This window comes from Cinclus cinclus, chromosome 2, assembly GCF_963662255.1.
Source record: "Cinclus cinclus chromosome 2, bCinCin1.1, whole genome shotgun sequence".
In the NCBI taxonomy this organism is placed as follows: Eukaryota; Metazoa; Chordata; class Aves; order Passeriformes; family Cinclidae; genus Cinclus; species Cinclus cinclus.
Window position 1 is genome coordinate 32,256,448 of NC_085047.1, and position 24,031 is coordinate 32,280,478.

The following is a 24,031-nucleotide window of genomic DNA, read 5'->3' on the forward strand; positions in this document are numbered from 1 at the left end:
TGGTATCGGAAGATGCATCTCTCAGTGGATGAGGGACAGCTCCCATCAGCAAGGTAACGAATACAAAACTACAGGATGCTGAGACCAGGGTGATTTGCAGAGAGAGGTCTATGCTGAGAAGAAGTTAAACATGGAAATCTGTGCACAGTTGTTATGAGAAGAGCATAACATTGCCTTTGGGCCTCAAAACTAGAACCTCCCACACCAGAGGAAATACAGCAATATCCTGAGTTAAAGAAGAGTTCTCTTAGCACTAAGATGTATGGAATTCTTCTCTACATGGATGAAAACTACAAATGCATGGACAGAATTATGCTTAAGACCAAAGATGATAAATATGAAACAAGTCCTGTATAAGGAGAGAGGCTTACTTAAGCCACCTCCTGAAGTGAGCAAATAGACCAGGTTCTGCAAGAAAAGTTATTTTTAACAATGAAAAAATGAAGGTCGGGATCACTGTCATTTGTGGGTGTTTAAGACTTCTGAAAGGGCAATGAATTTCAAGACTTGACTGCTAAATATCTCTTTCAAATGGGACACTTATTATTCCAAACTTTAAAATGTTTTATTATTCCAGTTGGTGAAGACTAAGATGTCACACAATAACTGTGAGACCATAAATACTCCTTGGTATTATAAAATAATACAATAAAACAGATGAAGGTTACATACTATGTGTTTGGTCACAACAAAATATCTTTCTATTAAAAAGATAAAACTGATTATGATATAGGAGTTGGCTAGATGATGCAGCAAGAGGAGATGATTCTGTGAGCAGTAACAGGTCATGGGATTTAGGAACTAGTGCCTGATTTGGCCACAGTTCTCTGCTTTCATCATTTGCAAAACCTACTATGCTCTGAAGTATGAGTAGTAATATGGTCTGGAACTTACCACCAGAAATGCTGACTTGCTTCTGGCCACTGAGAGTAATTTTTCCTTGTGTCATCACCTGGGGATAGAAAAATCTCATGAAAGTGGATCAAAAGAATCTTCTCCCTTCTGCCATGAAATCATTGATTTTGAATATTGTTCTGAGAAGCCTTGAAGGCCATCAGATTGAGCCATGATCCATAACCACTGTGTGATTGTGAGATTTCTGCCTTATAGGGTATTCAAGAGAGGGTGAAAAAAGGGTGTTTTAGGAGCAACATTAGGACGTACTATGTAGTAGAAGTTTGCGTGTGTGGCATTGCTGTAACCTTCCCTGTTCAGGACGTAGTAAACGTTGATTGTTCGCTGCTGGCCACAGCTGAGCTCCTCTGTCACTGGCTCAATTTTCAGGAAGCTGTTGGTCCGTGAGTAGAAACGCCGGACAAGAAATGAGGCTTTGGGCTCATTATCAATACCCCAGATAAAGTCTGCACATTCATGTGGTGCCTGTTTGGCCTACGGAACAGAAAACCATACAAATGGAATCAACAGAGTGGAAAAAAAGAAAATGCAAGCCAGGTGAGAAGCAAAGGCATCTTTTCTGTAAAATATTCTGTTGGGAAACTGATTTTGTGAGGCTGCTTAAGCCATGAGCAGGAACTGGTGTGAAAAAGTTTTGTTTCACCAATGCAGAGTAAGCAGCCTTCTGGATACCTTTAGGCATCCAGATGCCTGTGGCACATTGCAATAGGGGGGTTATTTCATTTTTTTTTTCAGGCTTGGGACCAGTTCCATAAACTGCTGGGACTTACACTGAATTAGAATTAGAATGACATTGTTTTAAATGAAACACTTTTTTTCAGCTCTTTCAATCACACCAGAACAAAGGCATGACAATACAAGAAGACCATGTGATGATAACAGGCATGAGTTTGTGCCAGCAGAAATGCAGGGAAGCAGTCAGCAGCAGTGAAAGATGCTGGCATGCACCAAGGCTAGATGGGGAAGGCAGTGCAGTGTCTGAAGAAGGTCCTCTAACACACAGAATAAATAGAAGAAAGATGAAGGCAGAAAGAGCTTCTGAGGGGAGAGAAAAGCAGGGAGGGACTGAAGATCACTGCAACCCGAAACCACAGCTGGGGTGCTGTGTGCCTCTTCTCAGGCACTGGTGTTGTCTCATACGTGTTTCACAGAGTTAGCAGGTATTCCTTCTAAACCCACTCTCCCATGAAGTATTTATTATTGAATTAGTCTGTAGCCTGTGTTTACTTACTGTCAGCTTCAAACTGGGATCAAAGAAGTTGGACGTGTCAATGGAAAAAGCAACAGTGCCATTTTTGTCAGTGGTATAGCTGGCCAGATAATCTCCATTGAGCTCCAGCAGGATAGTGCTGTTGGCAACAGGCTCACCATTCACACTTGTCACAGTGATCTGAACACAACAAATACCCATGGAATTCAGGAAAAAATAAAGAACAAAAGAAAAGTTCTGTTTACTAGAGGATGCTCACTTAAACACTGAGGACTGTTGCAGGGCGTAGAAATCAAGAGTGAACTGTATTGAAAAGGCAAATGCTCCTCATTATTTTGAGAGAGCAGGAGCTCTGCAACAGGAAAATCTCCATCAGTCAGAAATTCCCATCAGTGCAGAATAAACTGTGTCTTACAAAGGGAGGAGGAATATTCATTGGAGAACATTGATTAACACACCTAAAAAACCCAGATGGCTTAATGGCCACAGACCACCTGTGGAGCTCAGTAGCCCCTTTCAACTCCTACACATCTGTGCACACCCACTGACTCCATTGCCTGTCAGGATGATGCTGAACAAGTCATCATCCTCTTTGTGCCTGGCTTATCCGGCATGTGTAGGTTGCTAAGAAGTAGGAATGTGCTCCAACATCTGTACTGCTATAAGTAAACCTCCCTGGGATTGCATGATGCAATAGAAGGTGAGTCGTACCTTTAGTTTAGGCATAACCATTCCTGAAGAGTCTTCTTGGACACTCCTCTTTCCCACTCACATGACCTTCCACTTATTCACTTTTTAGGCATCCTCTGACTATAGCAGGAAAGGGACCCTGACATGCCAGGTGTGACACAGTTTAATTTTTTTCTTTAGGAGTGTCAAGAGAACTATGCAGTCACTGTTACGCAGCATTATCATGGCAAGCTGACAGCACATTCAGGTGACAGCCATAAATGGAGCAACATGGAGATCATCATGCTGGACCTCATGGAGTTTGGGTCTAAATGTATCCTCTCATGTACCTACCTCACCATGGTAAGGAATTCCCCTCTTGTAATAGGAATCCATATTCCTGAACAGCACTTGGTCATTTTCTCGTTTGACTGAAACATAGTCATAGGCCTTCATCTGGATACCTGTGAGACACAGCCAGTACAAAGGAGAGAACACAGAAATCAGATATGGGCAGAGAGCTGTTCCTTTTGATAAGTTGTATGGAGTGGTGATGCTCTGGAGGGAGAGCTACACCAAAAAACCATAATTGCTGCCTGTTTGCCACACAGATGGTGATGCAGGGGACTCCTCTCAGGAAGATCCATGCATTAGCTATAACCAGTTACTCCCAACATCCACCTGGTGTTACCTGTCCCGTTTTCAGTGATGATGCTTTCTATGTTGAGGCTGGCATACATCATGGCATAGCTGCGGTAAAGCTGGAACTTTTTGATGGAGATGACAGTGTTGAGGCAGCCATCCTTTCCCAGCTGAAATAGCAGGACAAAGGGGAAAACCCATTTTTCTCAAGGTTTACAAAATTTCTTCTCATTATGTATAAGTACGTCTCTGAAGAGCTCTCTGCCTACCTTACATTTCTTGCTGCCCAGCTCCCATCCCAAATGATTGTTTTAGTATCATTTACTCTAGCACCTGGAAATTCTCTCCTTATCCACTCTGGACTTCTCTATGCTTATGCTCCTTCTTAAACCCATCTTGCATGATGTTTGTTCTCTGTGACCACAGCACATGGAGTCTGAGCTAGTAGATAGATTAATAATTCCTTTAATATTAAGTGTCCTCAAAGACTCGCAGCAGAGACCTGCTGATTAGATTTGCTAAGAAAACAGCCCCAGAGTTTCAGAAATTATTACAAATTTAGTTTCATAGGCTTCCCTCCTTCCTGATTTTTTCTGAGGGAAAAATCAGTCTTTTAGTGAGGTCTTTCAGCATTGCCTGCGAGACAGTGAGAAAAACCACACCACTGAGATTGTCTCTCTGGCATTCACTGGGAAATTAATGAGGCCACTGAATACTGTGCTACATGTTGGGTGTAGCTGACAGGGAAGAAAGGACTTGTTATGTGTCATACCAGTCCAGTGACGGCTTCACAGGTTTTTTTCCAGTTTTGTTCACACAGTGGACTATAAAAGCGCTGCTGACACACATTAATTCGGGCATTCCCTTGCACTGGCTGGCCATAGGTGTACCTAGGAGAGGAAGAAACATGAAAATTCAATCATGTGGATTTAACATGAGACTTGGAAAAATTGCAGAGCAATGCAGACTCTAAATCCCTCTGCAGTACCCAGAGTGGAGACAGAAGAGCAGTTGAGAATTATAATCAGTCAACCAAAGCAGAATTCCCTTCTACCATTTTTAGGCTGTTTCTGCTGTTTTGTTAAAAAAAAACCACCTGTTTCACCATTGTTTTGTTGCAGTCATTCTTTAAGGTCTGAAGCTGGAAAGTGGTGCTGGACTCAGGATATCATTCCCTGCAGCTTTTTCTCATTGTACCTTACACGAGGCAGAACATACTGCAGAAGGACCCTGCTCACCCTTTTAGCTCCTGGCACCCTGCACTTTGGCAACATCACAGCCAGCAATTTTAACGATAGGCTCTCATTTTCTGTAATAATAAAACACAAGCTAGGAAGTAGGAAGTACTTGATTTGGACACACACAAACTCCCCCGGTTTTAATTCTGCTGTGTAGCAGGAGAAGAGTTACCCTATTTTATATCATAAAAGTCATAGCTAAAAGGAATTGCTCTAGGCCACATTCTGAACCAGCAGCAGGATCTCTGCTTCCCAGCACACCATCCAATGCCTATTGGATGACAACTGTGTTGTCTCCAGCTCTGATACTTACGAAGCACAAACGTTCACCCTGACTTCTTCATCAAAGAAAGAAATTGTCTTTGGCCCAGTAGTTGTCACTTCAAATTTTGGCAGCACTGAGAATGTAATGTGAATATGACTGATCAGTAATTGCATGCCATACACAGGTGTGTGTGTGTGTAAGACAGTAAAAAAAAACAGTTGGCAAAGACATTTTCACCAACAAGAGAGAGGAAATGGATCAAAGAAGAACCTAACTAGGAACTGGCTGTAGTATATTAAAATAGAAAAAAATAACTCTTAGTGACAAGATGAGTAACTTCTTTAAAATTTAACAATAATCATACTAATAACTATAACAGCTGCAGCAAAACTCATGATAAATCACTTTAATCTCTTTTCTTAAAGAAAAATGAGTAATGCCAATGTCTTGAACTAGTTAACCCCTGGAGAACAAAAGTTATTATGCAATCCAGTTGCACTGAAGGAGAAAGGCTAGAGATTAAATGAAATAATAAAATCAAAAAGATTGATGACACTGCCTCTCTTCAACTTATCTTTTATCCCAGGTCACCAGCAATAATGACAACATAGCTGGGAAAGGCCTGTTTCTCCTGCATCAGTCACCCAGCTCTCTCCTTGTATTTCTTTTCCAGGCATGATGTGGAGAATTGAAATGATTTAAACTCTGCACTAGCAGCTTTTATCTGAATTAGGCAGAGCCCCACTGCTAACACAGGGTGGTTTATGAGCCTTTGCTTACCATATTCCTCCACGCTGAAGAACTGGTACTCTTTTTCACCTGACTTTTTCTCTACAGTAATTTGGTAGGACCCCAGAATAGGCTCTGGGATTAGTGGAAAGGAGAGCTGGACAATTCCATGCTTCGATGTCACCTCCAGCCACTGGAAGATCTTATTTTGCTCTGGATCCTGGAAGAAAGAGATGTAGTAAAACCTTTATCACCATTTCTTGCCCTTCTTTCAAGGTCTGTCTTCTGACATATTGGCTAAATGCGTCACAAGCTAAGAGTGCTTTGGGGCTGATGACGTATGCTCTGACTTTCCATCTCTGCTTGTGGATTCAACCAACCAAAGTTTATGTTTAAGTGGGGATTAGCAACACTGACAGATGGCCTCAGATCATTCATAAACAGTTCCTTATTGGGACATAGGCTGTGTATGGGACACAGGCTGCCTATCTATAACACTGGTAGCATAAGTCTTTCTGACTCAACTGCCTTTGTAAAACAGGAATATTATGCTGGCCTCTCCCAGAAAGTGCTTGAGATATAGTGATGTGAAATGTGGTAGAAGATGATTAACTGTTAGCTCATCCCCATGAGAACATGGCATTTCAGAAAGTCACTATTCTTCTGCCTGTATATGCGAATGAGGGTACTTCACCAGTTTTTTGCTGTAGTCCTCCCAAGGTAAGCCTGGACAGAACACTTCTCTTTGAACTCTAATGAAAGACAGAGCAGCAACCCTCCGCTGTCTCTCACTAACAGCTCCAGTTCTGCTGATTTCTTCTCTGATGCTCAATAGAAGATATTGCCACTGTTCAGGCTCAAATCCATTGACTTTAAGTGGGCGTGCTCTGGATGAGTCTCCCTCAACTGTTGACTCTATGGGGAATGATGAAGCATAGTCTTTCCAAAGGAACTTGTGCTTTAATTTCATGTTGAAACTCTTACCTGAATGATGATTCTGGGATACTGGAGGAGGAAATCAAGGGAGAGAAAAAAAAATTGTCAAACAATAACAGTGGAAGTTGATAAATACTAGAACATAAGGAAAATTGTGAACAGCTTTTTCTGGATAGAGAAGATTGGGCCAAGGAAACAATTTACTCATGTCTGTAAAAAAGAGATAATTTAAAAAGGATAACCTGTTTTTGAATTTATCTTTCTGCAAAAATATCTAGTCTTTTTCTACATATCTGGGACTACAACATCTGTGTGCTGTGAGTGATTTCCACAAGTGCTTTCAGAGCCTTGCCCTCTGCAAAGGCAGGGAAATGATGGAGTGCAAAGGTAAGGAGCTACAGCAAATATACAAAATGCAAAAATTACAAAATATAAAAAATATCAGGAAGCCCATTCCAGGCCCTTCTTATTCAATATCTTAATGGGAGAGTCTCAGTGAAGAGTTATCTCAAGAGAGTACTTGATAAGTTTTGACTCTCACTCACACTTACCGTCTCCTGAACAAGTTTGAACTGGGTGTCCAAAGTGAATACACGAAACATCACTGAAAAAGACACAGGAAAAAAAGGATGACAGAATCATCAAGGCTGGAAGAAACCTCCAGGACTGTCTAGTTCAACCATCAACCTGGAACCAAGTGTCAGGTCTCTAAGTGTCATATGCAGATGCCTCTATCATTTATTTTATTAGCAGTGATAAATCATTTTCAAAACAGAGCTTTGCCCAGAACATTTTGGAAAACTAGAGAGTGGCCAGAGAACATGAAAGTATTATCTTAGCCAGTGAAAAAAGCAAACCAAAATAAATGTCAGCTGAAATATCTTCAATTATTACCCACTTGAACTAAAGCAACCTCTGTAGTAAATGCAATTTACTACTTTCAGTCTTGAAGGACTCCATTATTTGGAGCATTTCCTTAAAAAAAGCCCCCTGTTTATACAAATCAGTTCAATGAAAAGATCATAGAGAAGAAAGAATTTGTCTTTCTTCTAAGTGTAGACTCTGTGCAGCATTGAAGTGTAATTATGCTAAAGAGATAGCTAACTCTACCACAGCTACTACTGTCATTTAAATATTGTGATGGAATCAGCACTTTGAAATAGATCAACAGTTAAGGAGAAAGAATTGTTGACAGGAAATGAGGTGCTTGCTTCATTTTTATATTAACTTTATTAGGTCCAAACGTAACCTATTTTTTTCTGTATTTTTAAAGATACTTTTAATGTGACTCTCCTCAAGTAAACCTGACTGAACCTGAGATCCTGTAAGTGCAATTAACTAAGTACAAACACATGAATTCTACTGCTTTGTTGTGCTGTTGTGAATTGGTTCTATTTTTCACTAACTTTTATGATCCCAAATTCAGATGAGATTTTTATTCTACAAGAGTACGTTTCTGTCAGCCTTGACCCACTCTTGCACTCAATTTCTCACTTTTCTAGCTGACTCAAACCCTTCATCCACCTGTTTGTCCTGGCTTGTAGAGGGGTTTGTCTGTCTGGATGAAGACAGCACCATCCATATTCTGAATTGCCACTGATCTTCTCTCAGCTAAGTCGACTGTGGCACCTTTGGCTGAGAAGGAAACGAATGCCACGGGATCAGAAGTAGCAGGAGGAACCTGGAAATTGACAAAACCCCAGAAGAAAAGTGGTAAATGAGACATGCTTAGATTCCCCCGATGCCCAGGGTTTCAGAATAAGATACTGTCAGCTGAGTAATAAGTATCTTATGGAAAGCTCCACCTTTGTCAGTGAGATAATTTCTGAGAATTTCTGCTGTGGAAGGCCCACAATCTGTCACCAGGTAATAAGATTTGAAGCTGTGCTCTGCTTACACACATTTCCCTGCTTACATGCAGATTGTCACAGCCATATACATGTAACTCTCAAGTGTTTTCTCCTGCTGCATTCTGGAAGATGTGGAAGAACTCACCTTGAGACTCTTTCTTTTGTGTACAGATCTTGCGTGTGTACAGTCATAGGAAAGGGAATAACTGTGATCCATCTGGGTTCTCCTGCTTGATACTTAAATAGTTCTGTAAGGAGCATGCAACCGTGATGACAATCTAAAGCTTTATTTCAATTCACTCTGTGAATGGAGATGGAAAGTCTTTCTCTAGCTTCCTTCTACAATCTATAGGTCTTTTTTTCCTATTTTGTCACCCTTTCCAACAGTTTATCTTATTTTAAACACTCTGTCTTCTTTCCCTCGCTGACAAAGAGAGTTGCAGTCAGAATTATTTCCAGCTACTACACCCTCTTCAGTAGTTTCAAGAGAAAATACCTCGAACTCGCTGCACTTGAAGAAGTCATTCTCCATCACAGGTTCCTCAAGGAGAGTGTTTTGGACTCTGCCATATTCCAGGACAACGCTCACGGACAGAGGCTCGCTGAGGTTGTGTAGCTGCAGACAAGCCGTCTGTGGAGCATCGCTCCGCACAACCGATGGGACCAGCAGCACATACTGGCTGTAAGAACAGATCAGAAAGGTCAGTCGTGCAGAGAGTCAGAGCAAACAGGAGAGGAAAATACCATGGAAGTGCCATAGGTGTGAAGGAAGACAGGATACAAAGCTTGCTCGAACCAATGGAAGGATTTCTTTTTCTTTCATTGGATTATAAATAATGTGCTAGCAAAGTACAAATGCCAGCTTTTCAATCCCTCCCAATTCTTTCTGAGCTGAGGGATTGGTATCATTCTGTGCAGTGTCTTACCCAACATAATACTGCACCTCTCCATTCCAGGTATTTACACAGCTCCAATTACTGAATTGGCTAAAGCATAGTTGCATTTGTCCTCCCATGACTTAAGTGTGTACTTAAACCTCTGCAGACTTCCGTAAGGAGGAGCGATATTCGATATTTAGCTTCTTCTTGGGATCAATGATAACAAAACTAGTTAAGGGTTGCAGCAATCTTTAAATTTCTCATTCTCGGGATATCTCTCAGATAAGAACTAACATAAGACAGCCCACTTAATGCACAAGGAGTGATCTTGCTTTTCTATTTTGCAGAAATTTTCAAGGAATGCTCAATCTAATCTGTATGCTCAGTTCTGTTTCCATGCTTCTCCCCGTGTTGTTTCCTTTGTTTCTCTCTTCCATTGAAGTTTTTATTTCTACTTTTTTCTCTCCATAATTAGGACAGCTTTCCTTCCTCAGAGTACTCCTCTGAAAAGCATTCCTATGTTTGTCTAAAACTCTGCTGCTGTCCACCAGTTTGCCACCCAAACAACTCTTTCCAAATAATATATGACAGAATTTGCCGGCTGGTTTTGTAGCACAACATGAATCACATAATTTTTCCTTCTAATCTGATCCCTTCCCTTTTTATCTCCCAGAGCTCTGCCAGCTCATATTGCCTTTATTTTTATTTTCACTTGCCCAGTTCAGGCTGCATGAAATTCAAAGACCAAAATTAAAAGTATTAAATCTAATAGCATATTGGAGGAAACTAAGCTGTCTTTCAGAGTGTTTTCCTTTAGAATTTTTGAGAAGACGGTTTAAGCACTAATGTTGATGTATTTTTGAACACTGTGGCTGAAATCTTCTGTTTGTATAAAGTCATGGACACTGACAGTGCTAATATGAGTACTAATTGTTCTGGGCTTGCCATTCAGCATGGTTTTAGTCCCAGGCACCGTCTGGCCTCTAGCACCTTCCTATACACCTTGATCTCTCTGTGCTGCTGATTCATATCAATCTTAATTGTTAACATTACTAGTTAATCTAGTCCTGAGTTGCCTTGCCACTTTACCCGTGCACATCACACTTCAGCTACTCAAGTTCCAGGTTTCTATCATTCACCCCAGATTTCACAGCACTTTTATGATGGAGAACACCATTCCCAACCATCCTTCAATGCCACCTACTTCCAAGTCAACATATTTAAGGATCTATGTCTCAAATATCCTGTTTATTATATAGTGGTGTCCCAGGGGAAATAAGCTGGTGGGGAATACAGTATAATATATTATCATGAAGACACAGAATGTGTGACCACTTACGTTTCAGATGACACTATGGGAAACCAGCTCAAGGACAGAATACAGAGGAGAATCCTTGACCACATGTCTGTGCATGAAGAAATAGAGAGACTGATCTCAAGCTGACAGACTGTCCCTGGTTTTTAAACTGGCCTGCAATGATGCTCCTCCTCCACGGCCTCAATCATGGTCTAACAAAAGATATTTGCATAAAATTTGCATACATCCAATTTCCTCGCTACTGTCTGTTCTCACACTCCTTGAACTCCCAAGCAACAGCTTTGGAAAGCTCTTGTATTTCACATAGCTCTGTGAGGTATTGCAAGCCAAACCGGTTTCTGCCTATATGATTGTTTCACTGAAGCTTACCTCTTTGATTATCATGTCATTGGCTGAAGATTCCTTAACTTGTTTCAACTTGTTTCAACTTGTTAGTATCTGCCACTGCTTAAATGTTCCCTTATTCTGCAAAGGTGTCCTATAGACATGTCACCCAGCAGAAATAATTGTAACACCCTGCATTTTCCATGTCTGCGTGGGAGCCAGGATGGGTAAAAACACACCAATACAGCTAGAGCTGCAGCTGCATTCAGAATGGCACTAAAGGAAACTCTTCATGTTAGTCTGGATTTCTTACTGCAGACACTAACATTTGGCAAGGAATGATGTTGGCTAGTGGTCTACAATTTTTGCCAGCAGTCAGGACAAGTATATTTCTAGGGCAAGGAATCTGATAGCATTACTTAATTTGTTCACTCATCTGTCTGTCAGTCTACCTTTTCCCCCTCATCCGTGCTCTCCCCATTAAATGACTTATAAGTCTGGCACCTCCAGGAAGAATCTGCCTCTTTCTTCTCTATAATCCCACTTTACATTGTGGAAGACTGAAATTATGTCCCCACGTAGCATTTATTTCTCCAGGCTGAATAGAATTAGAATTGTGATAATTGATACAAGATTCATGTCAATCATAAAAGTAGTGGGGTTTGTATAAACCAGAATACTCAGGTCTGAAATGAAGCATAGACATTAGACAGAGAAAAATATATATGATTAAATAATTTTGTTTAAATTCCCCTATTATGAATATTGCGTTTTTTAGTAAATTTTATCTGACACCAGTTTGTCAAACGGGGGCTTCACACAGCTTGAAAGATATTGCAAAATCAGATTTCCTGCCTTTGTACAACCAATTGCAGCCTGAAAGATTTTGCAATACCAAATTTCCTGCCTTGGTGTAATCAATTGCAACTTATCTGTTAAGAGAAGACCCCCCAGGTCTACTGTTCCTTATCTACCAAGACCAGATGAAGACTACAAGGAAAACCATACTATAAAAAAGAGCTGCAAACCAAAGTTCGACAGAGCATGGAGTGGGCAGTGACACCTCACATTCCCCAGTGCTGCTTGCTCCGTCTATATCAAATGAAGCAATCTAAATTTTGCTAAATATTGAGACTTTGTTTCTCATTTATAACAGACTGTTTCCTTCTGTAGGTTTATCCCAGTTCCTGATCATCCCAGTGACTTTCCACTGGACTCCCTTCAGTCCTTCAATGCCTTTCTTTCAATGCAGAACTTCATTGTCTCCCAGTCACTGAACAGAGGGGGAGAATCAGTTTCCTTGACATGCTGACTAAACTCTTGATAATACTACCAAGGAAACAAAATTCACACCCTTTCATGGAAAATGGAAAAAAAAGAGCAAATCTGAAACAAAATAAGGTAGGCCAGACAGCAACAATCTGTAACTACTACCCTGGGGAAATAACAGGCAATTTCCTTTCTACTTTATCTTCTCAACCAAAGAGATGATGAATAGGAAGAGGAAGCAGAGTATACTCCAGGATTAATTAGGAACATAAAAAAGAGCTGGAGCACTGATGAAGGTGTTGGGCAATGCAGAAAAGGCATAAAGTTATTTCAGTGATAAAGGTATGTGGAAGAAATGAGGACTGCTATAGAAATGTGGTGTAGAAATTGATGTGTGCCTGTTAAAAGCCAGGTTCTACCTATTTCAGCTTTAATGGTAAAATATATTCTTTCAACCATCTAGCTGATGATTCAGCCACACTTATTTATTATTAAATAAAAAATGCAATAATAAATTCAATTATTCTTTCGATCAGCATTGCTGACGTTTAAAACTACCTATGCCTAATCAGGTTACCTACTCATCTTTCTGAAAACCTTTCTGATGACCAAGTTGGGACACAAAGGAAATTACCCTGGTTGCTGCTATGAGAGCTACTATTCCCACTGTGCTGCTAGTGAGAAACATGACACGAAGCTTCCCAGAATGATGTGCCCTTACAGTGACAATGCTGAGTGGCAGGCGTGTGGTGTGCTAAGAGGGCAGTCACCCTGAAGGAAGCGGCTTGCATCAGCTGAAATGAGGTCAGAAGAGAGCTAACAGTATGTCACAGATATTTGCAGCTTTGAAGTGCCCCAAACCCCATCTCTTACTTTAAACAGGTACTAAGTAACAGGGAAAAATAATTAAGGAGGGAGGAGGAAATAGCAAACAAACCTAGGGTCCTGGTGTAAATTGCTCCAGAAGCCCACCCTTTATTTAAGTGCAGTGTGCCTTTAACAGGGTGTTAAAAGGGCTTTCTGGTTAACTACCAGACATGGAAAAGAAAAGGATTAAGTGTTCCAAAAACTGAAACCCCGGAAAGAAACTTGTTCAGAACAATTGAAAAGCACATGTTTCTCTGGAAACAAGATGTTGAATTCATTACTTTAGTCAAATTACTGATTCCAGAGGACCTCTTTGTACTGCATCAATGTTGTGATAGGAACACATCAGTACCAAGAGAGGCATAATTCTTAAGATCCCAGTGAAAGGAGGAAATTATTCCAGGTGTCTTTGGTAGGAAGGGAAAAAGGAGAAATTTCCAGTTTTATGATTAAGAAACTAGGAGCCAGAGAGGATAAATCTAGAACCACGGAGATCTGGATTTAATGCGGAGAGCTAATGAACCTCACACTAAGCAGCAGTTACAAGAAAGATACGCAGAAAGTTCCTTGATAATGGAAATCTTAAACCAGTCTGTGGACTCTCTTTGTACTGGCATAAGGAAAGGCATAACTGGATATCATAGTTTGGCTAGAAATTTGGTGAAATGAGGAACAGTGTCAATTTCAAGACTGAAGTATTGCAAATACAGATGTGTGCTTGATTTTCAAAGTAGAATCATGTCACATGCCTTTTGGACAGCAGAAAATCAACATGTCTTTAACTCACACTGTCCAGACTTCAGAAACTTACTGCATCAGCTCTCTGTTATTAAGCAATTTTATATACACATACTTTCCCCCCCACACTCCATTTTTTTCTCTAGGTGAGTCAAAGTGATGATTGGAGCTGCATTGAAATGTTTTTCACAAGTTAATTTTCTTTCAAATAGAGTTGAATTTGCCAATCCAGTTTATGAGACTAAATGCATTTGCCTTCTTTTCTCTTTCCAACTGGGCACATATACAGGCCAGGGCAATGTGAGGTTTTTCAACCAAAGCTGAATCCACTCGTTTTCTGTGAGTTTTTCAGTGTTTAGTATGCGCATTGCTGTAACAGAGCATTCTGTGAGCCTGTGACTAGTCACATACAGCACCCCAATTAGCTTGTGTAGGACATGTCAAATATCCTTACAACTGTCCCAAAATGCCCAGCATATCTGTATGTGCAGAATCTAGGCACTAGATACAGTCACGAATTAGGAAATAAAGCAGTTGAACAATATCCATCTGGCATGCAGAATGCTGCATAATCTGAATGTGGAGCTGAGACAATCAAATTCTTGGTCAATATGGATCTAAGTCATGCCTCTTTCCCTTTTTTTTTGTCAGAGAATCTGCAGGAAGTTAATGAGAAACATGAGCAGCTTTTAGCACTGAAGCCTTGGATTTTCCAGAAGAGTGAGTAATATATAATTAGTTGTTTCTGCACTATGGCTTCACTTTATATTTGCTTAACTCTGCACAACAAGGACTGCAAGTACTTTCTAAGTCATAACTTCCCCTGAGATGACGTACAGACAATCCACCACACCCCACACATTACAATACCTGTTTTATTGCCTGGTTTCTTTACCTGAACAAGGTGGATATGGGATCGGAGCCCCAGCTTCTATTTGACTTAGGCAAACACTCACAACAGTCCCAGGCTATTTACTAGCCCCTGATTTTTCTCAGGAAGTTATAATCTGATTTATGCTATCCCACAACACATTCATCAAGTGCACTGCAATTAAACATCTTGTTTTAAAAAGCCAATATATCTCTGAAAAGGGTTGTGCATGTCTTAAAGTTTACTTACTTTGTATAAATTTGTGCACACAGCCTTCTATTTTTACCAAGGCATATCCTTTTCTGTAAACTTTTAGGTTGCAAGTGAAAGTATTTCTCAGAATGTTTGCTGGCAAGAGGCCACAGTGTGATTGGTAGAATATTCTGTAACAGTTCATGTTGGATGGATGGAACATTTTTCTGATATTGCTCATTTTCTGTAGTAATAAAGATCAGGTAATGTTAAACATTGCAACACTGTTCTATTGAGAAGAGCAAAGCAGAAACTATACAGTACCTGAAAGGTCTTTTTTACAAGTAGACTGTTAGTAAATTAACTGCTAAGTTTTCAACACCAAATGCATTGAATATGTTTTAGTTCTGCTGCTGAAAAATTAAGTATTACAGCCCCATATGTCAGGAAACACTTGAAATGCCAACCACTTTATCTATAAAGTAATGTAATGTATACAGACATCCTTGAAAAATACTTGCTGTGTTTAAATGATGAAAATAGGAGAGTGTAAACATAGCAGGGCAGGCTAAGAAAAGGAAGGTTTAAAAAAGACCAGCAAAGACAATCAAAACCAATCATCAGTCTTTCTTCAGAAAGAATAGAAATAGGAAGCCTGCCAGAGAATCGACAGAAGAATAGAAGAGGTCAAGCAGAGTGCAGGAACAGTGCAAACAATCAATATTGTTACTTATATGTTAATAATTAATATAATTCTTAATTTATATTATTGTATTTAAATTAACAGCTTGACATAAAAATAATTTATCATTAAAAAATACCCAACAATCCATGAAGAAGGCAATTTTTATGCAGTAATTATTCTGGTAACATTCTGAATTAGCTCAAAATCTTGAAAAAGAATGACGTATTCAACTCTAAGATTTGATTGTTACAGACCTTTGTCGTAAGAAATCATGAACATGTATTTCATTTGATCACAAAGGACAAAAATGTGTGACAGTGAGCCTTTTAAAGAATAAAAGTAATTTTTACTTCAGTAGAAAAGCTTTCCTGTCTTCACTGTTTTCCTTGCTCCCTTATTCATATTGTTCTGCACTTTAGGTGTCAGCATGGGCAAACTGACTCACCAGGCTTTAAAGCACCCAGACAGTAATGGAGTTAAGTAAAGAAACTTATTTGAAAGCTTCCTTTTTGAAACGTCATCATCTCAAATTGTGTGTTCTGATACAAAGAAAATGAACCAGTTCACTCTACACTGAGGTTCTGAATAATCTCCCACTTCTTGTAGTTAAAAGACCTCATCTGGGTTTTACATATTTTTGTTTTTTAAGGAGAACAATACACGAACCCCTAACTAATCCACTCAAACCCTTCCCATTTCATGGAATCCTCTGGTTTTACCCTTTCAGAAGCATCCAAACTCTACCAGTCTAAGCAAGAGTTTGCAATCTTAGGGAACTGAGATTGATACCCCCCCAAAAATTGCTGCTTTTTCTCCTTTGAGTCAACCCAGTTCTAGGGCCCTCAGTTCAGGAAGGACATTGAGGTGCTGAACCATGCCCAGAGAAGGGCAATGGAGCTGGTGAAGGGTGTAGAGGGTAAGTCCTATGAGGAGTGGCTGAGATCTGGGGTTGTTTAGCCTGGAGCAAAGGGAGACCTCATTCTCTACAGCTGCCTGAGAGAAGGTTGTAGCCAGGTGGGGGTTGATCTCTTCTCCCAGACAACCAGCAATGGGATGAGAGGAAATGGCCCCAAGTTGTGTCAGGGGAGATTCAGGCTGGACATCAGGAGGAATTTCTTTGTGGAAAGGGTTGTTAAATATTGGAATGAACTGTTCAGGAAAGTGGTGGAGTCACCGTCCCTGGAGGCGTTCCAGAAACAACTTGACGTGGCACTTTATGCCATGCTCTATTTGACAAGGTAGTGGAGAGTCAGAGGTTGGACTCAAAGATCTCAGAAGTGTTTTCCAGCCTTAATGATCCTGTGATCCTTGCCAATAAATATTTCACAAGATCTGCTCAGGCTGAGGCTGTAGTTGGTCCACGAGCCAGGAAAGATCTGCTCACTCTAGAGCATCAGCTAGAATTGAGTTGAAACAAGAACCTGTGGGCAACTGTTGCCCAGTTGCAAGGTCCAAAGAAACAAAAAGACAAGGGGTCTACACCATGCAGGTAACCAGGCATCTTGATCATGAAACTTTAAACTGTAAACACTACAAAGACCAGATCATATAACGGATAACCTGGGAACTAGTTAACACGGCCAGTTGTTGAGGAGAATTGGTAATTCAAACACAAAAGAGATCTCATATAAAGTAAGGTGATCCCTCTTTGTATGTTGAGACCTCATTTTTCCAGTCTGTTAAACAATGCATTTTTCAGGGATGTTATTTAATCTAATGAAGGCTTATAGGTTTTCTTCTGGTGATGTTAAAAATCTGCCACGTGCAGTTGCAAGTCACATGCATCTGCTGTGTTGTCTGCTCTAATTCTGCAAGGGGCAGCAATTGATGTAACTAATCTGCAGGCAAAAGAATGCTGGAGAAGGCTTTAAGAGTGACTCTTCAGGCAGCACAAATAAGTCTTCTGTATCCCTCCTCATTTTTCTGAAGAGCCAGTCATTCTTCCAGTGCCCACGGACCAGCGACTCTGCAGATCAAATAATTTTGTGTGTTCATCTCACTTTTTCCAACCAGTAAGACCACACTGTAGGTCGTTCCCTTAAGGACCTTCCATTTTCTGTGAGAATCACTTTTGGGGGTACAAAGCTCTGGCAGCTGTTGATGCCATTTGGGATCATGGGAGTGATCTGTGTGTCTGTGTAGAAGATCTGTGTGGTGGCCATGCATTTATGTGTATCTGTGGGGTGTGAGTGTGTGTGTGTGTGCATATGTCTACTAGGAATAGCATCCTCAGCCTCACTACTAGTTAAACCAGGAATTTCACCTCTGTTGGCTGACAGGTTCTGCCCTCCTTAACACTCTTCTGCACTGTGTCCTTTAAAAGACACATTTAAGGACTCAAACACAAGAAGATGGCTCTGTCTTCTATCTGATTAGGGAAGACATTTCAGTAGAATGGATGTTTAAGACATGATCAGAGTTTGAAAACATGTTACATTATTTGCAGACTTCTGTGTAAACTCATTATTCTGGTCTTTTCCTAGGAGGAAGAGAAAATGAGCAGAAGCACCAGTGTCCCAGGCTCTCTCTCTTTGCTGATGTAAATCTTTGAAATTTTTAAGCACTCCTAGCTGCTGAGTTTCTAGAAATAAGGCCACAGGGAAAAAAAAAAAAAAAAGAAAGAAAGAAAAAAAAAAGAAAAACAACCTTCCATAAACTACCAAAGAAATGCTTTGATATTTTGATATATAATTTGTATTCAGTGCTCCTAGAGATCCTCACATGTAAGTGCATGACTGAACATGGGGAACCCTTACACTGAGGACCATCTCTCTGGAGGCAGCATAATAACTTAGTAAGGGCTTTATATTTTTGTAGCCAAAAATCATGTCAAACCTTTGCAACAACAAGTGGAATAAGAGAATAAGTCTAGGTGTGGCCCAAACCTGTGTTTTTTTTAATACATTTTTACTTTTAGTAAAAGTGCCTTTAATTGTATAACCAAGACCGATTCCCTTCACTTATATTAGTAATTGCTCTAATTTTCTCTGTGCCTGAATCTGAAAGGAGGAAATTATCTTTCTCTTAAAGCAGTGAATCAAAGCTAAAAGTTCAATCAAAGCTAAAAGCAAATGCTTTGAGCCAGTGACACTTAAGGAAAAATTGAATATATCAAGAAGTGGCCTGTGTCACCTTCCAGTTTGCAATCAATTTTTCTGGATGCTGGTGCTGCAGTACAAGGAGGGTATTTCTACACGTTCCTGTTAATGCCAAATCCTGGATCACATTGCTGTGTTGCAGCCTTCTGACCCTTGTTCAAGCTCCATAAGAGCTGATAAAAATAGCTGCTCCTGAGTGAATACAAGAACAAGTCTAGCTACATAGCTCAGGACTCTCTTGAACAGAGAGTGGGAATGAGGTCCTCCAACCACAGACCAGAGCAGAGCTGGTTTGGAAATGATTCTGCAATAAAACCTTCTCCAGGCCTAGTGAACTGCACTAACTAGGTGTGCAAGAATAATATCAGGTTGGGATTATAGTCTCTGGATGACTACTTAGTTATTAATAAGCAATCACATACAGCTCTTGAAATGTCCCCAGCCATCCTGGGGCTGTCAGGAATCAGGAGTGGTGGCCATGGGTGTGGTGAAAATGCAGACAAGCAAAGATAAACTAAATGCACACAGAATTGCCAAGGCAATAAGATGCTCTTAGGCTCAGTTTTCCTTGGCATTCCCATCCGAAGCCACAAAACCAGAGTTCTGTCTCTGCTCTAACACCTAACCATGGAGGTGACCACAGCCAGAAAGAAGAAGGCCAGCTAAGGCTTACACAGAATATGTGGCCGTGCTTGAGAGCTATTGCTATTGACAGCCCTTTTTCTAGTCCCGCCCAAACCAGAGCTCTGCCTTTAACACCTAATCATCACTATCACCTGAGCCTGTTGAAAGGCTACAAAGTCAAGATGAAGAACCTAGATACACCATGGCACTCTGCAACTCTCCCCAAATACAGATCCAAAACTGAAAATGTCCAGCGAACATTCCCACAGAAAGGTGCCAGAAAGGTCTTACTGGCTTTTGCTTTTTCCCCTGAAGCTTTCCAGCAGCAGCACCAACACTAAAGGCTACAACATGCTTGCCTAGCTAGTGTACAACCACAAACTGAGTGTACAATCACACTCTCCAACTTCAACAGAGATTGAGCTCGGCTGTTCCTGGCCATATCCTTCCCCATGTAGCCTTTCAACAGTGCATCCAGATGGGAATATGAAGTTGCCTAGCCAGCTGAATGCATCGTCACACCAAATAAACTCAGATTTGGTCAAGACACCTGGTGATGACTCCAAAACCATAGGTGACAGATCAGAAAGGTGGCGCTGGCCTTTACCTTCCTGCTGTAGCTTGCTCTTTCCCTGTGCATCCTACAAACTGCAGCACCGACACTGGAGCTATGCACTTGTCTTGTTAATTTAAGGGCAAAATCACATTTTTCCAGTTTCAAATGACTCTTGGTACTGGGTGAGTTCACCTGGGATCTTAGCCTGTGCTGGTAGTGTTGTTTACCAGCAATTACAGCAGTTTACAGGCTTCAACAGGAGAATGAAAGCCAGCAAGAATTTTCTGTCCCAGCGCTCTTGTGTGGGGGAAATACATGAATGTTTACCATTTTCAAACTTAGTCGCTGGCAATTAAAAAAATAGGATTGCACGTTTAAGTGAGAAGGAAAGCATATGGCCCTGCTGTTTCTGGTGTGGTTTGCAGCCTGCATGAAGGAAAAAAATACAAAACAACCAAAAAAAAAAAAAAAAACCAAAAAAAACCCCACAGCTTTCTGGCCTGGCAGCTTTTCTGTGGGAGCAGTGGCTGGACATTTTCAGTTTTGGAGCTGGAATCTGACACGAGTAATTGATGTTATGTACACTGAGGTGGGAAGGAAAGCACATAGCCCCAGAGCCAGGGGAGCAGTTTATAGGATGCAGTGGAAGAGCAAAGGTCAGCGCTGCGTTCTGCAGTGCATATTTTCTGTATATTTTCAGAAAAATATACGGTAGGAAGATGTGCTGGGTTTTGGAAATGTCCTTGGGGTCCGTAAGGGAACATCACGGTACAAGGAGTTTATTAGGCGAGTGCCTCGCCCCATCTAGTGGTTACACCGAGGGGAGCCCGGGGGGAAGGCAAAAGTCAGCAGTGGATTTCGGTCCTGCCACATCTCCTGGGGCTGTGCTGCAGCTCCTGAGCACGACAGCAGCAGAGGCACCAGCGACACCAAGAACGCCTGCCAGAGCCAGGGTTTCCATTCCCACCCCAGCAGCTACCATGCCTGCTAGGACAGCACCGGTGGATGTACAAAACCTTTGAGTGTCTTCCAGTACCTAAAAGAGACTTTCAAGAAGGCTGAAGAGAAACTTTTCACAAGGGCAGATAGGGATGGGACAATGGAAAATGGTCTTAAGCTGAAGGAGGGTAGGTTTAGATTATGTTGCATTCCTCACCTGCCCTAAACCTTCCCACTGAAGTTTTTGGAAAATTCTTCCAAAATTTGGGATAAGTTCAGAGGTGAATAGAACTATTTTATCTGGTGCTTAAAATGATTGATAATAATAATTTCCCCATATCAGTTCCTGCAGTACATAATCATAGAATCAGAATCACAGAATGGTTTGAGTTAAGAGGGGCGTGAAAGATGATCTAGTCCCAAGCCCTTTGCCTTTGGTAGGCATGACATCCACTAGACCAGGTTGCTCAAAGCCCCATCCAACCTGGCCTTGAGCACTCCCAGGGATTAAACAGACTCAGCTTTTCTGAGAGACACCTGCCAGTGCCTCACCATCCTCATACCAAAGAATTCCTTCCTAACACCTAATCTAAACCTTCCCTCTGTCAGTCTGAAGCTGATGCCCCTTGTCCTGTCACTCCATGTCCTTGTCAAAAACCAAACTCCAGCTGCCTTGGAGCCTATTTAGCTACTCAAAGGGGCTCTAGGGTCTCCCTGGAGCCTTCACCAAGCTGAACAATCCCAACTCTATCAGCCTGTCCCTATAGCAGAGAGGCTCCAGCCCTCTGATCATTCTTCATGCCCTCCTCTGAACTCACTCCAGCTGGTCCACATCCTTCTAAGGACAGGGGCAGCAGAACTGAACACTACAGTTTTATGTGATTCTTTAAGTATCAAATCCTCTTGTGCAGTTCAGACCAAGGTAAGTCCTTCCCAGGATCTAAGATGAGTGTTTTGGAGCAACCTGTCTTTTGAACTCTCCTATCCTTTGTAAAGCCTTTTCTTAAAAGATATGAGATTGATCCTATGACAGACTGGTGTGTACTCCCTGATGGTGCCAAGAAATACTTTTTTGTTTCCTCTCTCTGAGTGCACCTCTGTGTTTCTAACAAATGAGCTATTGTAATTCACACAATTCAGGTTTATTTAGCACACTGTCAGTCCTGAGTGCTGTCAGGTTTGTTTATTGCTTTATATCCTTTTAGGCCTTTTGTAGGAAGGTACAAAGAGCCTCTCTTTCAGCACATACACCTCTCATATCAACAAAGTGCTGGGTAACATGGTCATCCTTCCTCTCTGTGGTTGTTTGTTAAATAAAATTCACGTCTTCCTTTTGTTTCTAAAGAATTCATTTTGCTTCCATAGGTGAAGAAGACCCAGAAAAGCTGACACATTTCTATAACACATTCAACACTAAAATATGTTAGTTTGCATGGCATTTCTCAAATTTGGGTCAGAAAAGAATCAATAAAAAGTCATTTCTAAAGAAAAAGTTTTTTATATAGTCTTTTAAAAATTTTCCTGCTAGTCAAGAGTTCACTCTGTTTGAGTAAATGCTTCAGAGGGATTTCAGTAATCACTTCAACTGTGCAAATCTTTTGAGTGCTGCACTTTCTTGAAAGAGGCAATGCTGAAATAGAATGAAGATTTATTTTTCAAGGGATCTACGGGTCCTTTCCCAAAGCTTACAGCAAGATTTGTGCAGCTCCTTGAGATGAAATAGAAACTCCTCATCCCCTGCAGAAGTCCTCCCATCACTTGCAGTGGTGACCTTTGAAAAGTGGGTTTGAAGAAGGATGGTTCAGAAGTTTGGCAGCACGTCTCTGCTGACCTTTACTGAGATACTGCTTGCTGTTGAGCTGTCATCACTGTGCATGTTCCTGCTCTTGGTGTACGTCAACTGCCCTGGGAGACGCTTGTGCTTAAATCTCTCTTCCACCACTCATGTCAAAGTGGAGTTGTGCTCTTGCACATTAAGAATGTGCACAAGCCAAGTACCAGAGCTCAGCTGACAAGCTGCAGCTTCCTAACCACCCACTTGAATATATATAACTGTTTGCCTAAGGGCTTTCATTTAGTTTTTGACCCCCTGTGCTAATGATAGTATTCATGCACTTATTTAACTTTGTGTGCATGAGTGTCTGATGTCAATTAGCCCACTCTGAAAAATGAAGTGTAGAACGTAAGTAAATGATTGCAGGAAGAAAGTTTAGTTCCTGTTTATATATTTCTTGTCTCTGAAGGAAAATAAACTATTGCCTCAAAATCAGTCTCTGTGAAAAACTCATCATATAATTTTGCTATTGTGCAATAATACTGCTGCTTCTGTGGCAAGAGGACACAGTCTGAGGGCTTGAGCCAGTCAATCCTAAGTAGAATTCATTCTACATTTAAAACTGGGTTAAAAACATCCAGAGTGAGGAAAAAGTGTCCAAAGTTCAGAAACTGAGAAAAGACATTCAAATTAGAGCTTATTGATGCCAGAATTTTACCACTGCTTTTGTTTTTGAGCCTGTTAGAAAAATATCTTAGGTTGCCAGCATGTAGTGTAAAGCTAATATGTCATCAGATGTAGAAATGAGGCAGAATAAGGGTTGTATTTCTTCTTGAATTATGCTGTAGCGCTCTTTCTAGAAATGGCAGATATTTGTAACCCAAGAGGTACCATGCACCTGAAACTGTGGTCACCCATTTTCTGATGAGATTGATCTATTTTCATCCCTGCTCCCTTTTGAGAGGTCCATTTAGCATGATGTTGTGAGAAGAGAGAGAGACGTAGTTTACTGTATTAATGCCTGCTTTGGTATTTTGGTGGATGGGTCAGGGTTATATTTCCTTCTCCATACACACAGGAAAAATTTTTTTTGCCTTCTCCAAAGACTAATTCTATGAATTGCTTTGACTTTTCTGTGTTGGCCTCGTTTATCCATTCAACTTCATTGTAACAATATGGTAGAAGGTGAACTCCAATTGATTTTTAAATTCTTTCTACCTTAAAATAAAAACAAAATTGCTTTCATCCCACTAGTTTATTAAATACTGTATATCAAAGCCAGGTCATAATTATTCTTACTGCTATGAATTTTTTGTTTTGACAGAGGGCATACATGGAATTTCTCTCCTGGTGCAGCTTGAAGAAGCCAACTGATTTATAGTCACATAAGATTCTGGACAGTGCATAATCTTCAGTTCTACATTATCATCCTGTCCTCAAACCT

General features: G+C 40.8%; 1 protein-coding gene across 1 annotated transcript in view; it reads right to left on the bottom strand.

Annotated features, from left to right (window-relative positions):
* The window catches only part of LOC134041147 (ovostatin-like), a 28,401-nt gene extending 17,665 nt beyond the window's left edge, over positions 1-10,736 (bottom strand). Inside the window, exons 1-13 of the mRNA XM_062487457.1 lie at positions 10,672-10,736; positions 8,951-9,134; positions 8,129-8,285; positions 7,156-7,208; positions 6,653-6,673; positions 5,720-5,888; positions 4,988-5,072; positions 4,209-4,326; positions 3,486-3,606; positions 3,149-3,258; positions 2,147-2,305; positions 1,165-1,389; positions 895-952 (exon numbers count right to left, since the gene is read on the bottom strand). Of these exons, the coding sequence (XP_062343441.1) occupies positions 895-952; positions 1,165-1,389; positions 2,147-2,305; positions 3,149-3,258; positions 3,486-3,606; positions 4,209-4,326; positions 4,988-5,072; positions 5,720-5,888; positions 6,653-6,673; positions 7,156-7,208; positions 8,129-8,285; positions 8,951-9,134; positions 10,672-10,736 (1,525 nt within the window). The remainder of the gene's footprint in view (positions 1-894; positions 953-1,164; positions 1,390-2,146; positions 2,306-3,148; positions 3,259-3,485; positions 3,607-4,208; positions 4,327-4,987; positions 5,073-5,719; positions 5,889-6,652; positions 6,674-7,155; positions 7,209-8,128; positions 8,286-8,950; positions 9,135-10,671) is intronic.
* Between the last annotated feature and the right edge of the window lie 13,295 nt (positions 10,737-24,031).